Below are 14,619 nucleotides of genomic sequence, written 5' to 3'. Positions count from 1 at the left end.
TAGTAACGTAGAGCCATAACCCTTAGCAGAACACAGTATTTCTCCCAGATGTAAAGAAGGAATATTTCCATTGTGAACCATTTATTTTCAGGATTGCATTAGAAGTATTCATTCCAAAATTCTGGAACTGTCTGAAAATAGTTTCTGTTTGTTATAAAGACAATCTGCTGCACAGAATAAAATGTTTGGGAATCATAATGTGCCAGGTAAAAAATCAGCAATACAGTGACATTATTGATAAATAACAAATATGTAAGGCTTGAAAAATGGTTCAGTGGCTAAGAGTGCATACTGCTCTTTCAGAGGACCCAAGTTAGGTTCCAATCACCCAAATCCAGCATTTCACTCCTATCACTCCAGCTCTAGGGAGTCTGAAGGCACCTACATTAATGTGCACATAACCATATACAGACATATATACATGTAATTAAAAGTAATAAAAATAAACATTAGAAATTAAAAACAAATGTGACATTAAGGAATATCTGAAAAGTAGTAAATAATCTTTTTTTTTTTTTCCTAACGAAATGCACTGGGCAACATTTCATATAGCACATCTATTTAGTGCTGTGTGTTTTCAGTCAATGCAAAGAAACTGGAGATTAATCAAGAAAGATAAAAGAAAACTTGAATAAGAAAATAGCAATAAAAGAGATGTTTGTGTCTCAGAGAAACAGCTCTGAGAACAGAGATGCTTGCCAGTCAAGCCTGATAAACTGAGATTGATCTCTGAAAGTCACATAACTGTGGAAAGAGATAACCAGCTCTGTCCTTCCACATGCATGCCACAGCACATGTGTCATAACATGTGTATCCCTGTACATACATGCACATTATGTACACACATGAAAAGCCATAGAAAAACATAAAAGTTCACAACAGAAAGCTTTAAATTTAATATAAAATAGATGAATGTTTTGAAATATGGTGTGTTCCTGTACCATTCCTGTTATTCACAGTAAAAACTAATCCATCAGAGACTAGCTCATCACCTTTAAAATATAGTATTTAAGTAAATGTTTAAACAGTAATGCCAAAAAAAAAAAAAAAAAAACAGATTCACAAATACTGCTGGTACCAAGATTCTGTAATGGTCAGTTTAAAAAGTCATCCAAAGTCCTCAAGTATGCAAACACAAGTCTCGATAAATCAATGAGGAAAAGGTATGAATGATTTGAGTTTCTGACCAAGTCCTTAAGAAACGTTATCCTAAATAATCTAGGTGATCCTGATTCACAAGTCGAACTGAAGATTCATAAGACAGAACTGAAGATTCCCTGAAAAACCAGTAGTCATAGCTCCTGACCAAGAATTCAGTGTCTCCTTGATAACATGGGCTGGACTAGCAAGAATATAGCACTTTAGTTCCTCCCTCCCTCCCTCCCTCCACCCCCGTGTGTGTGTGTGTGTGTGTGTGTGTGTGTGTGTGTGTGTGTGTTTCGAAATAGGGTTTCTCTCTGTGTAGCCTTGGTTGTCCTGGAACTCCCTCTGCAGACCAGGCTGATGTCGAACTCAGAGATCCCCCTGCTTCTGCCTTCTGGTGCTGCGATTAGAAGCCCGCACCACCATTGCCTGGCTATATAATCTTTTAATACACACAAACCCTACAAGTTCTTTTCTGTGATATAACCCTGACCAATGCATACATTTAGGTTGTAATTTATAGGCTATAAGTACATAATAAATTATACTATGTCCTTAGTAGTGTTATACATTCATACTTAATTTTAAAATCTATGTAGTAAAATAATTTTTCCTTCATTTTATCTCACTAGCAGTGACAAAATCATTTCTAGATAACCAAGACCAACCAAATAGGGACACACTACCACTTTTAATTTTCACTGTACTTCTGACCTCTGTTGATATTTCAACTCAAAAGAAAAAAGCTAATCGTGAAAAAAAAAATCAATACAAGTTTTATTGGCTTCCTTAAAATATATATCCCTGGGTTTTAAAAAATGAACCACGTTTTCAAATTTTAATGTCTACTATTCTTGAGATTAATATATCAAGAAGCATCATCTTCAACCAGTTTAAATTGAGCTATAGAAAACACTAAAGGTCTCACTTCTATATAAACCTGGGAAGGCATAATGCAAAAAAACAAACCACGTCACAACACGTGTACAAAGACAGAAGGTGGTCATGGACTAGAAATGAATAACAAAATGAGTGCCATTGCAAGAATGAATAAAAAGAAAAACATATGTGCAAAATCAATGTTCTTAATGAGACAATGAAATACCATTAAACCAGTCATATAATATTACATCAGTGAGAAGTATGTGCTGTTCACTAAAAAGGCTGTGGGATAGAAACTTCAAATTGTCAAATTAGATGCAACAAAAAATGGCTGAAATTCATCATAATAAGTGGATTTTTGCATAAGTATGTATTCCAATGCAGTTATTTACTCCTTATGTACACAAATTTTCCAGGCACCAAACACTGTTGATTTAAACAAAAAATCCAATTCTCTAGTTTGATAGTCATTGATATTGTCAGTCCAGGCAGACAGGCTGACGATATAGGATTCTTTAGCATGTCCATCTCCTCTGTGGCCCTTGGAGAAAGAACTGCTGAGATCATGGAGCTGGGAATTCATAAAACAAAACAAAACAAAAAACAGAATGACCACTGACACAGTGCTCGGAACAGGAGATTAACCAGAATGTTGGACTGGCTTCAAAGAACACGGTGGTATATAAGGGTGCTTGACACTGATAACCAAATGAGGTTTACAGCCGAAGTTAATTAGAGTGAGCCTTACAAAACATTCTGTTTATGACAGCCAAATTTCAGTGCTGACAGGGGCCATTTGGTTAGAGGAAGTTAAACTGGAAATGGGGAGCAGGGCTAGAGAGACATATAGAAGTAATGAATTAACCTTCCAACAAAAGGAAGCATAGAAAAAAACTATTCAGAGAGAAAGACCCATATTATAGGTTGTGAAGCTCCAAAGAGTTGTCTGGATATTGTGGGAAGAATCTAAAGTCACCTTAGGAAACAAGAATAAAGTCCTAGGAACTAGTGGTGTAAGGGTCTGAGGAGAATGTCCTACTCAAGATGGTCACCACCCAAGGATAACAGTAATTTTCTGCACTCCCAGAAGGCTTGGAGTGATTTGGGACTGGGAAATTTTATACTTGCAAGGTCTTCTTTAGATGCTCTAACTCAACTGCAAGAAAGTTTGAGGGGGTTACTAGTGGAGCATGTAGGGAATAACAGTATTCATTGTTGGGTGCTGGAAAAGTATCTAAAAGACTCCCATAATTTTCCAACATCAATACTGGTGAAACCACTTCCCACATAAAAATAGTGGGCAAAAGCCAATTTTAACAATTGACAAAAACGTGTTAGAGGTTCCTCACTGGGCTTTTTGTAAATGGCTATAACTGTTATGCTCTCTTCTATAGGGATGGTTACGATTAGTCTCCTGGTTATCTTTAAAAGCACCCTTTCTTCCAGAATTAATCAGAGGGTTAACATTCATACATTGCACTTGTCCAAAGCTTTTACGTAAGATACAAATGGAACACATTTAGTAGTGGCCCTGACGCTAAGTCTCTTAATTAGTAAATATGTCATATGGTATAACAGTAGGTTCTGGTCAAATCACAAACAAATTAATTACTTAAAAAATAACAGTCTGGAGTAGACACTTTGATACTCTTTACGAAGAAGGAAGCAGAATAAGACACAAAGTTAATAATTTTGATAGATTTATAGTTTCTTCAGATAGACTAAAATTTTATAGTCTTTTATTTAAAATGTACAATCTTCATATAGTTGCCAATAAGAAGGAAATCTATGCCCTTCCACGACTTTACAATGACAGACATCTGCTGAAATGTAAAAAGTGCAGCTGCTTCAGGCTCCATGGTGTTATACTGATGCAGAAGGTGAACATGGAGTGTTGGCTGCTTACTTAAAGGCAAACTTAGGGCATTCTTACAAAGGGGCCTAGACTTTACTGTTTCAAGGCCAGCTTTGGTTCAGCTCTGCCATCCAAATATGTTACCCATAAAAAGAAACTCTTGAGCAGGATCCAAGATGGCAGCACAGGGAGGACAGTTTCTGACCAGCAGGACAGCAGGGACTGCACAGTGACCAACAGATGGAACTCTGGGCCCTAAAACACCAGCAATTGTGTTCCCAGGTGAGAGGAAACCCCAAACTGTGGGAATCAATTGGGTTCAGGTCACCCAGCTAAACCCAGGAAGAGTTCCTGCGTCTCAGTAGGTGCTTAGTCACCAGCAGCCCAGAGACACACACCAGCATGCTCTGATCACCACAGAAGACTGAACTGTGGGACCCACAACACCAGAGACTGGGATTTCCAGTCAAGAGAAAACCCCACAGTGAAGGAAGCAATTGAGACTGAACTCAGGTCACACAGACAATCCCTGGAAAAGGTCCTGGGGTCCAGCAGTCTCTCAGCTGCCAGCCCAGAGTGGGGTACTCAGCTGCCAGCCCAGAGACCTGCTTCCCACATGACTCACTCACTATCCCTGTCTGGAGGAAATCGCACAGTGAGGGAAACAGCAGGGTCTGACCTCAAGGCATTCAGCCCCCCCGCCCCCCCCCCACCGAAAAGTCCCCGGGTTCCTGCAAGCACCCAGTTGCCAGTGAGGTAGAGCCACTCGCCTGCACCTGCCTGCTCTAGTCACCATCCCAAAGGGAACTCTGGACACCACAGACTGGGTCTTCCTATTGGGAGGAAACCCCACGGTGGGGGAAATATCAGGTCCAACCTAAGGTCATCCAGCACCAGAAAAGTTTCTGGGTTCCTGCAGGCTCCAGGCTATGGCCTCCTGCTGCACAAATGAGTGCTGTGCTCACCTGCCACTAACTACTGCTTGGGTACTGGGGCACACAGCTCCAACTTCAGACCTACAGAAGTCTGAGAGCCACTGGATAAGCACCCAGACACTGCTCCAAGGAACAACCAGTTATCCCTAGCTAAACTGATGAAACTGCAGGGCTCTCTGGTTCTTTAAGAGGGCTGCACCAAGCAAACACAGTGAAAGAACAGCAGCAGCAGCTCACTAAATTCAGAGCAATAAACCCAGCGGCAGGACAGCTGTCTCCAGGACTTCTCCTGGTGAGAGGAGAAGCCCCCAGAATACCAACCACAGTTACCACACAGGTCCAAATGCCTGAGGTGAACTGTGGCAATTCCTGAGAAGCATGGCCATTTGGTTGACTATACCCAAAAAGCTGAGGAGGCCTATCAGAACCCTGCCACAGGGATTCTCCCCACCCCAGGATTCCAGCAGGCGCCAGAAATTAACAGCCAACACCTGAGATAGCCAGATGGGTAGAGGCCAGCATAAAAGCACAACGAAAAAAATGCAAAGCAATATGGCATCTCCATAACCCAGTTATCCAGGGACAAGTAGCCCTGGACACCTGACATAAGTGAAATTCAAGAAGATGATCTTAAATCTATGATTATGAAGAGGATAATGGAGGACTCAAATAAAATGCATAAAGAATTAGAGGAAAATAAAGTCAAACAAATTATGGCCATTTGTAAATAAATACAGGAAGATGCAGCCAAACAGTTTGTGGCTTTCAGAGAGGAAATGATTAAATCCCTGCAGGTAATAAAAGACACAGAGGAATGTTCAAACAAACAGGTGAAGGAATTGAAGAAAAAATGAGAAAATACAGTCAGACAGGTGAAGGAAATCAACAAAATGGTTCAAGATCTAAAAATATAATTGGAAAAATTAAAGAAAACACAAATGGAGGAAATCATGGAGAGGAAGAACTTAGGAAAGAAAACAGGAACTACAGAGGTAAGCATAACTAACAGACTACCAGAGATGGAAGAAAGAATCTCAGGTGTGGAAGATACAATGGAAGAAATAGATGCATCATCCATCAAAGAAAATGATAAATCTAAAAAAGTACTGACACAAATCATCCAAGAAATCCAAGACAACATAAAAAGAGAAAACCTAAGAAGAACAGGAAGAGAGGAAAAAGAAGATTCCCTGCTCCAAGGCCCAGAAAATATTTTCAACGAAATCATAGAAGAAAATATCCCCAATTAAAAGGAGAGGCCGATAAGCATTTGTGAAGCCTACAGAACACCTCATAAATTAGACCAGAAAAGATAATCCTCCTGCCACACAATAATCAAAACAGCAAGTATACAGAACAAAGAAAAAATACTAAAAGCTGCAAGGGAAAAAGGCCAAGTAACATATAATGGCAAACCCATCAGAATCACACCTGACTACTCAACAGAGAATATGAAAGCCAGAAGGGCCTAAACCAATATCATGCAGACCCTAAGAGAACACAGATATCAGCCCAGGCTACTGTACCCAGCCAAACTCTCAGTCATTATAGATGGACAAAACAAGATATCCAAAGACAAAAACAAATTTTAACAATACCTGCTCAGAAATCCAGCATTACAGAAGATACTAGAAGGAAAAATACAGCCCAAGAAAACTAACTACATTCAGGAAAACGAAGGAAATAAATTATCTCACTACAGCAAAACTAAAACTAGCCAAGCACACAAACACTCTACCACAACCAACATCAAAATCAAAGGTTCTAACAGCCATTGGTCATTAATCTCTCTCAACATCAATGGACTCAAATTCTCCAATGAAAAAGATACAGACTAACAGAATGGATGCTTAAACAAGACCCAACAATCTGTTGCATACAAGAAACACACCCAAATCACAAAGATAAACATTACCTGAAAGTAAAGGGCTAGAAGGTGGTTTTTCAAGCAAATGGACCCAAGAAACAAGAAGAAGTAGCCATTTTAATATCTGATAAAATAGACTTTTAACCAAAATTAATCAAAAGAGATGGGGAAGGTCACTTCATACTCGTCAAAGGAAAATTCCACCAGGAAGACAACAATCCTGAACATCTATGACCCAATTACAAGGGCACCCACATTTGTAAAAGAAACATTAATAAAACTTAAACCACACAAAGATCCCCACACATTAATAGTGGGAGACTTCAACACTCCACTCTCAACAAAGGTCAGATCAACAAAACAGAAATCAAACCAAGAAATAATGACTCTAACAGAGTTCATGAATCAAATGGACCTAACAGACATCTACAGAACCTTTCACCCAAACACAAAAGAATTTACCTTCTTCTCAGCACCTCATGGAACCTTCTCCAAAACAGACCATACAGTTGGTCACAAAGCAAGCCTCAACAGATACAAGAAGATTGAAATAATCCCTTGTATCCTATCTGACCATCATGGACTAAAGCTGGACCTCAACAACATCAGAAATAGTAAAAAGCCTAAAACATGGAAACTGAACAATTCGCTACTGAATGACATCTGGGTCAGGAAAGAAATTAAAGTCTTCCTAGAATTCAATGAAAATGAAGGCACAACATACCCAAACTTGTGGGACACAATGAAAGCAGTGCTAAGAGGAAAGTTCATAGGACTAAGTGCCTTCAAGAAGAAATTCGAAAAATCTCATACAAGCAACTTAATGGCTCACCTAAAAGCCCTAGAAATAAAAGAAGCAGACACACCAAAGAGGAATAGATGGCTGGAAATAATCAAACTCAGGGCTGAAATCAATAAAACAGAAACAAATAAAACAATTCAAAGAATTAATGAAACTAATAGCTGGTTCTTTGAAAAAAATCAAGATAGACAAACCCTTAGCCAAACTAACTAAAAGGCAGAGAGACACTATCCAAATAAACAAAATCAGAAATGAAAAGGGGGACATAGTAACTAAGGAAATCCAAGCAATCATTAGGTCTTCAAAAGCCTATATGTCACAAAATTTGAAAAGCTAAATGAAAAGGACAATTTTCTTGATCGATTCGACTTACCGAAGCTGAATCAGGACCAGGTAAATCATTTAAATAGTCTTATATCCCCTAAGGATATAGAAGCTGTTATCAAAAGTCTCCCATCCAAAAAAAAGCCCAGGGCTAGATGGTTTCAGTTCAGAATTCTACCAGACCTTCAAAGAAGAGCTAACTCCACTATTCTTCAAACTATTCCACAAAATAGAAACAGAAAGGAACACTACCAAACTGGTAGGAATATAAACTTGTACAACCACTTTGGAAATCAATCTTGTGCTTTCTCAATTAGGAATGGTGCTACCTCAAAATCCAGCTATACAACTCCTAGGCACATATACAAAAGATGCTCAAGTATACAACAAGGACATTTACTCAACCATGTTTGTAGCAGCTTTATTCATAATAGCCAGAAGCTGGAAACAACCCAGATGTCCCTCGGTTGAGGAATGTATACAGAAATTGTGGTACTTTTACACATGGAATACTACTCAGCAATTAAAAACAAGGAAATCGTGAAATTTGCAGGCAAATGGTGGGATCTAGGAAAGATCATCCTAAGTGAGGTCTTCCAAAAGGAGAAAGACACACATGGTATATACTAACTATAAGTGGATATCAGACATATAATATAGGATAAACATACTAAAATCTGTACACCCCAAAAAGCTAAGCAAGAAGGAGGACTCTGAGTAAGATGCTCAATCCTCATTCAGAAAGGCAAATGGGACAGACATCAGAAGAGGGAGAAAACAGGTAACAGGACAGGAGCTTACCACAGAGGGCCTCTGAAAGACTACCCTGCAGGATATCAAAGCAGATGTTGAGACTCATAGCCAAACTTTGGGCAGAATGCAGGGAATCTTATGAAAGAAGGGGAAATTGAAAGACCTGGAGGGGACAGGAGCTCCACAAGGAGATCAACAGAACCAAAAAGTCTGGACACAGGGATGTTTCTGAGACTGATACTCCAAACAAGGACCATTCATCAAGATAACCTAGAACCCATGCACAGATGTAGCCCATGGCAGCTCAGTGTCCAAGTGGGTTCCATAGTAATGGGAACAGGGACTGTCTCTGACATGAAGCGATTGGCCTGCTCTTTGATCAAGTCCCCCTCAGGTGGTGAAGCCTTATCAGGCCACAGAAGTATATGAGGCAGCCACTCCTGATGAGACCTGATAGACTAGGATCAGATGGAAGCGGGGGAGGACCTCCCCTGTCAGTGGACTGGGAGAGGGGCATGGGTGGAGAAGAGGGAAGGATGGTGGGATTGGGAGGGGAAGAAGAAGGGAGCTACAGGTGGGATACAAAGTGAATAAACTCTAATTAATAAAAATAAAATATATCTTTAAAAAAAAAGCAGAAAAAAAGAAACTCTTAATAGTTTTCATCTGAAAGATTAAGCCAAGCCAGACAACAGTAATCTTTTACTAATAATATTTGCTGAATCAATAAAAGGCAACTTTACATCATAAGAAGCTGTAATAAAATAACATACTTCAATATTTGTAGGTGTATTTATATTATATAACATGTCTATATTCCTGTGTGTATATGTATATATATGTAAATGTTCCTGTGGAATGTATACAATCTATCCTTGTTCATTCAAATGCTGACTTATCTACCCCATTATCTGGTTTCAATCCAATATTGCATTATGAAGTTTATTGTAAGCATCACCTGTCTTGAGTTTATGTAAACATGCCACCATTTGTTCTCTGTATTTTCAATAAAACAACCAGTCAATGCTGTGCAATGGAGAGAATACGGTGAGACATCCTGGTCCTGAGGGGAGTATAAAGAAGTGAGTGGGAGGGGTCAGAGAAGAGAGATTGGCAGGTGAGGACTTGAAACCATGAAGAGAGATGAACTGGACTTAAGATATGATTAAAATCAAGTATAATGTGAAAAATCTGAACGAGAGGAAACTATATGGGCTTGGAGGTTTAGGATGTTGTAAATATTGCCCAACATTGTGCTCTAGGTTAATTAAATAAATCCAAGTCCTGTGTGATTTGGGTATACAGCTGGCTTAGGAATAACCACAGTTTAATTCAAAGGTAAATCAATAATAAAGTTTAATCTTCAACAACATATATACATACATATACACATAAATATATATGTATATGTATGCATATATATGCACATATGTGTATATATGTGTGTGTATGATTTCTCATACTCACATGTGTATATATATATGACTATATACATATATACACGTGAGTATGAGAAATCATATATAATCATTGACTAGTAAGTACTATTCTTACCACTATTTTCCCCATGTCTCTCACCGAGTTTTCTAAAAGCACCTAAATATTCAAGGTACTAGGTATATAGTAGAGCTTTACAGTATCAAACAATTAAACAGCCTGAATCATGTTCTATGGCATTATTATAGACTTACAGTGACTTCTAAGAGTGTTCATCAACTAACAAAATATATTACTGTATGCTTTAGTGTTAGGGTCCAGAATGCACTAAGAAACAACCCCAAATGCAAATAGTATGCAAAAACAAAGAGTGTTTATTCTACAGAAGTCCAGCATGCAGGGATCACCATGCAGGCAGAATGGCGATCATGCAGGCTCTATTTAAAGCCAGTCAAGGGAATTTCCAAAAGCAGGTAGAACATCCTTACTACAATTAGCAAAAGTCAGTGGCTAGGGTACAAGTACACTGGAGATTGGCTAGGACTTTAGTCACCAGTTAGTGGCTTCCCCAACTGGTATTTGGGCAGCCTTGAGCAACCTTTTCTTTTCTGGCCAGATCTTCTGGCTGATTCTGATTACTGGCCCTACTCCCTGTGGGGTTTTTCAGGAAACACTACTTCATTTCTGAGGAATGCAGACTCTGGCCTGCTTTGCCAAACAAGGAAGTAAAGCCTGACATGGAGTCAAGCAGGCCAGTGTGTTTTTAGTCCTGCCCTCTCATTAGTATTCTATGTTTTCTTATTTTCCTCTATGTGATCATGTTCTCACCCTCAATATCCTTATCTGCAAAATAACGCTGTAAATGTTCCCATTGTATAGTAATATGGTGAAGATTTTTAACTGCTAAGGCCAGTGGTTCTCAATCTGTGGCTTGTGACCCCGTTGCCAAACTTCTATCTCCCAAAATACTTATATTACCATTCACCACAGTAGCAAAATTACAGTTACGAAGTAGCAACAAAAGTAGTTTTGTGGTTGGGGTGGGGGTCACCAGAAAATGAGGAACTGTATTGAAGGGTCGCAGCATTAAGAAGGTCGAGAACCACTGCTGTAAGTAGACTATTACCTGATCTGCAGTAAGAAGTCATGAAAGCTACCATTACAAAAGAGAATATTCAGCTCATATCCAACAAAACACAAATATTCTCAAAGCAAGTAATTTTAAAAATTTGAACTAACCAATTTCAAGTTTAGTTTGGCATGCATTTCAGAAGACAAAAAATAGTATTTATAAAAGTCTTCATCATTAAGTACAAACATATGAAAGAGATATTTTATAGAAAAAAATGGCTGAATGTCAGAAAGTATAAAGGTTTGACTTTTGTGTATTTTTATATCTCCAAATTATTTTATGTCAGAAAATTAAGTACATTTTACTAAAGTGCATTTGTAATAATCTTAAGACATAGAACTCCAACATACCATTAAGATTCCTAAAACAATTCTAGTGTCATCATAAGCATATTCAGGTACAGAGGAACTTAATCATACTATCACAAAGGCAGTGAATACTGCTGTCGTAAAACATTGGCTGTTCAACCAACTACTATAGTTCTATAAAAAAGCAACTTCAACAATAAGAGAACAATGACTCCCTTTCATTTTAAAAGTCAGTCAAGGGCCTGAAGAGATGGCTCAGTGGTTAAAAGTCAGTCAAACTTACACTGAAGCATAAAAAGCAAATTAATGACTGCCTGTCAAATATACTGACTATTGTAAATTGCTTCCTGAATTGAAGCAGTGAACATAAAATACAAAACAAAAATAAAAATAAAAACTTACCATGCTTTCCCCTAGAAATATCCACATATTGGCAGAGTCTAGGATGGGTGATGGTCTTAAGGATTTGAAAACGGCCTAAAATTTTTATGGAATTTGGTGTGAGAGGAAGCCCATTGCTTCCACAAACATCATGTGGAAGAGCTGACGCAAAGAACGTAAAGGCACCCATTTCAGCATCCTTCAAAGGAAACATTTTTGGAGTCCTGGATCCTCTCAGATGATCTAAAATGAGAGAATTTTATGACAGATTCAGCCAACATTAATCCAGTATTTTCTCACATTAAAAGTGATATACAACTCAGGGGGAAAACATGCTACGCTGAACTCAACTATAAAAAATTAAAAATTTGAAAATTTCAAGACAATATACAAAAGGAAAACACCCAAACATAAGTTTATATTGCAACTCAAAATCAAATTCAAAGATTTTCAATAGCATAAAAAGAGAAAAGTGAGATTTTTTTCTTCAAATTCAATTATACCTGCAACAGGGGAGGGGTGTTTTGTTTTGTTTTGTTGCTTTGCTGTTGTTGTTGTTTCGATACAGGGTTCTCATCTATCCAGAGCTGGCCTCCCTCAGTGTCTTTGAACTTTTAATTCTCCCACCTTTACCTTCTAAGTTCTTGCATACAAGTATGTGTCACCATATGAGGACAGGTCTGTGACTTTCAGGTGTAGAGGAAATCTGGCACCCTCTCTAACCTAAAGCTTGACTAAACCTACTATCTACTAGTTGAAAGGAGGTTACTATAAAGTATGAACAAAAGTGCACCATTACAAAAACAGAAACAAGAATACAGTGTATAACGGTTAAAGTTCGGGGCTTCACCTTTGAGAAACTGGACAGTGCTACGCCGAAGTCAGAAGAAAGGTTGAAGTTAGAATGGTGACTCGAAATCCTGAAGTAGTAGAAGAGTCAGTTTTCCACCAGCTCCCCAATACATATGGAAAGTCACTTATTTTCTAAGTATAAAAGAAAAACAGAAGGAAAAAAAAAACAGATGAGAAAGAAAGGTAAAAGGAGAATGGAGGGAGGAAAAAGGGGAAGAGAAGTAGAAGAAAGTGAGTATATGAAACTAACTTATAATAACTGCTATAGACAGAGGGAAAGAGAGAAGATGGGAGGACAAGAGAGAGAAAAGGGAAGAGCGGGAAGTCTTCCATTCAAGAATTTTTAGTACCCCAGCTAAGTTTTGCTGTCCTAAAATGGGCATCTTCATAAAAAGGAAACAGCAGGTTCCATCCTTAACTCCTAAATACTAAACTAATAAGAAGCACCAGGTAGTTTAGAAGAGACTACAGGATAAAGAGCAAAAATGAACATTAACTCATACACACATACACACACACACACACACACACAAACACATGCAAAAAAAAAACCCCACAGCTTTGGTGGCACTGAAATAAATTGTGAGAAATGAAAAAACACACACACCTATTATAAGTACTTTTCTCTAGGATATAATTCAGTAAAACAGAGTTAATGGACAATACATATAAAGTAACAATAAAAATCACACAAGAGTTCAGTAAGAATAAACCTAAAGTAGAAGATATCCAGAAGAATTAAGGCACCGTTTGCCTAAATCAAACAAAAAAAAAAAAATTAAATTTTAAGGTAAATATTGTCAAGGAGAGGAATGGGCTTCTATAAATTCCAAAGAAAACTTGTAAAGACCTCCTGAAGGGCATTCATGTATCTTTTCTCTAAACAGAAACCAAAAGACAACAAAATAAAGAGATTTAAAAGGGGGAAAGGGTTAAAAATATGCCTAAACATACAGTCTACAAAATCAAGCACACTTACTATTGAAAGGAAATAAAGAACTGACTTAGCTTTGATATTATAAAAATGCTCATGCGGGTCCTGGCCTTAAAACAAGAACATGTGACCTAGCATAGTGCACGGTCTTCACTGAGAAATGATTATGAATTCCTAAATCAAACAATGCACTTAGGGGCTACGGTCAGTGTTGACAATATTTAACTAAAAGGTTCAGCTAAGGGGAAATGCAGATGTGCCTAGACTACACTAGGCATTAATGATAGGGCTATCAGCTAGACTACGCCAGGTAATAGTGATAGCTGTTTATTTACACATACCACTTGCTTTCAAAACTTAAAAGCCAGGTACCCATAGCCATGTGCATTCCATGGCCTACCAGGAGAGAAATGCAAAGGTTTGGTGACAGAATATATGCACACTGCTTCCTATCCCATTCAAAATCCAGACTTCAGACTTGCTCTATAAGAAGGCTTAAGAGCAAGAGGCCTCTTCTCTGTTCATTGGCAGCTAAACAAAATCTCCTGGCAGCTTTCAAAACCAATGGGCCTGCAAACTTGGTAACACAGGTGAATTCGTTTTTGTGATGGTAAAAGGAGACAGTCACTATTTTTCTCCTCTTAACAAAGGAGTCAAAACACATTCTTTAAGGTGATGTGTAAGCAGTTATGATGATTATTCTCGAATCTTGTAGATATTGTGGGCTAGCTTAAGTCAACAGAAAAAGGACTAGATTTTTATTTTTTTTCAATAAATAAATCCCAAATAACAGAAAATTATATTTTAATACCCGGCTTGAAGTCATAGGAAAGATGAGACTAACTGCGGCATTTTAGTATACAATTTTACAACAAAATAATAGATTTTCCGTTATAGATCTTAATCACAGACAATGAAAATCAAAACAAGTGTTTATTTATAATTCAAAAAGAGAAATCACGAGCAAGCATACATTTCATTATTGCTCTACTTCTCATAAAGCTCACAAGGAGA

At 38.0% G+C, this 14,619-nt stretch overlaps 1 protein-coding gene across 4 annotated transcripts in view; it reads right to left on the bottom strand.

The window, feature by feature from the left end:
* Tbck (TBC1 domain containing kinase) overlaps positions 1-14,619 on the bottom strand; it is a 170,105-nt gene that overhangs the window by 154,759 nt on the left and 727 nt on the right. For 3 of the 4 annotated variants that reach the window (XM_055628141.1, XM_055628139.1, XM_055628142.1), the window contains exon 2: positions 11,841-12,062. In XM_055628141.1, the coding sequence (XP_055484116.1) occupies positions 11,841-12,033 (193 nt within the window). In that variant the 5' untranslated portion in view covers positions 12,034-12,062. Of the gene's footprint in view, positions 1-11,840; positions 12,063-12,669; positions 12,795-14,619 lie in introns of those variants that run through there. The other variant, XM_055628140.1, reaches the window with a different exon arrangement.

The sequence above is a fragment of the Psammomys obesus genome, unplaced genomic scaffold (assembly GCF_907164565.1).
Source record: "Psammomys obesus unplaced genomic scaffold, mPsaObe1.curated_primary_1811, whole genome shotgun sequence".
Taxonomy (NCBI): domain Eukaryota; kingdom Metazoa; phylum Chordata; class Mammalia; order Rodentia; family Muridae; genus Psammomys; species Psammomys obesus.
This window is presented reverse-complemented; position numbering and strand designations above follow the sequence as displayed.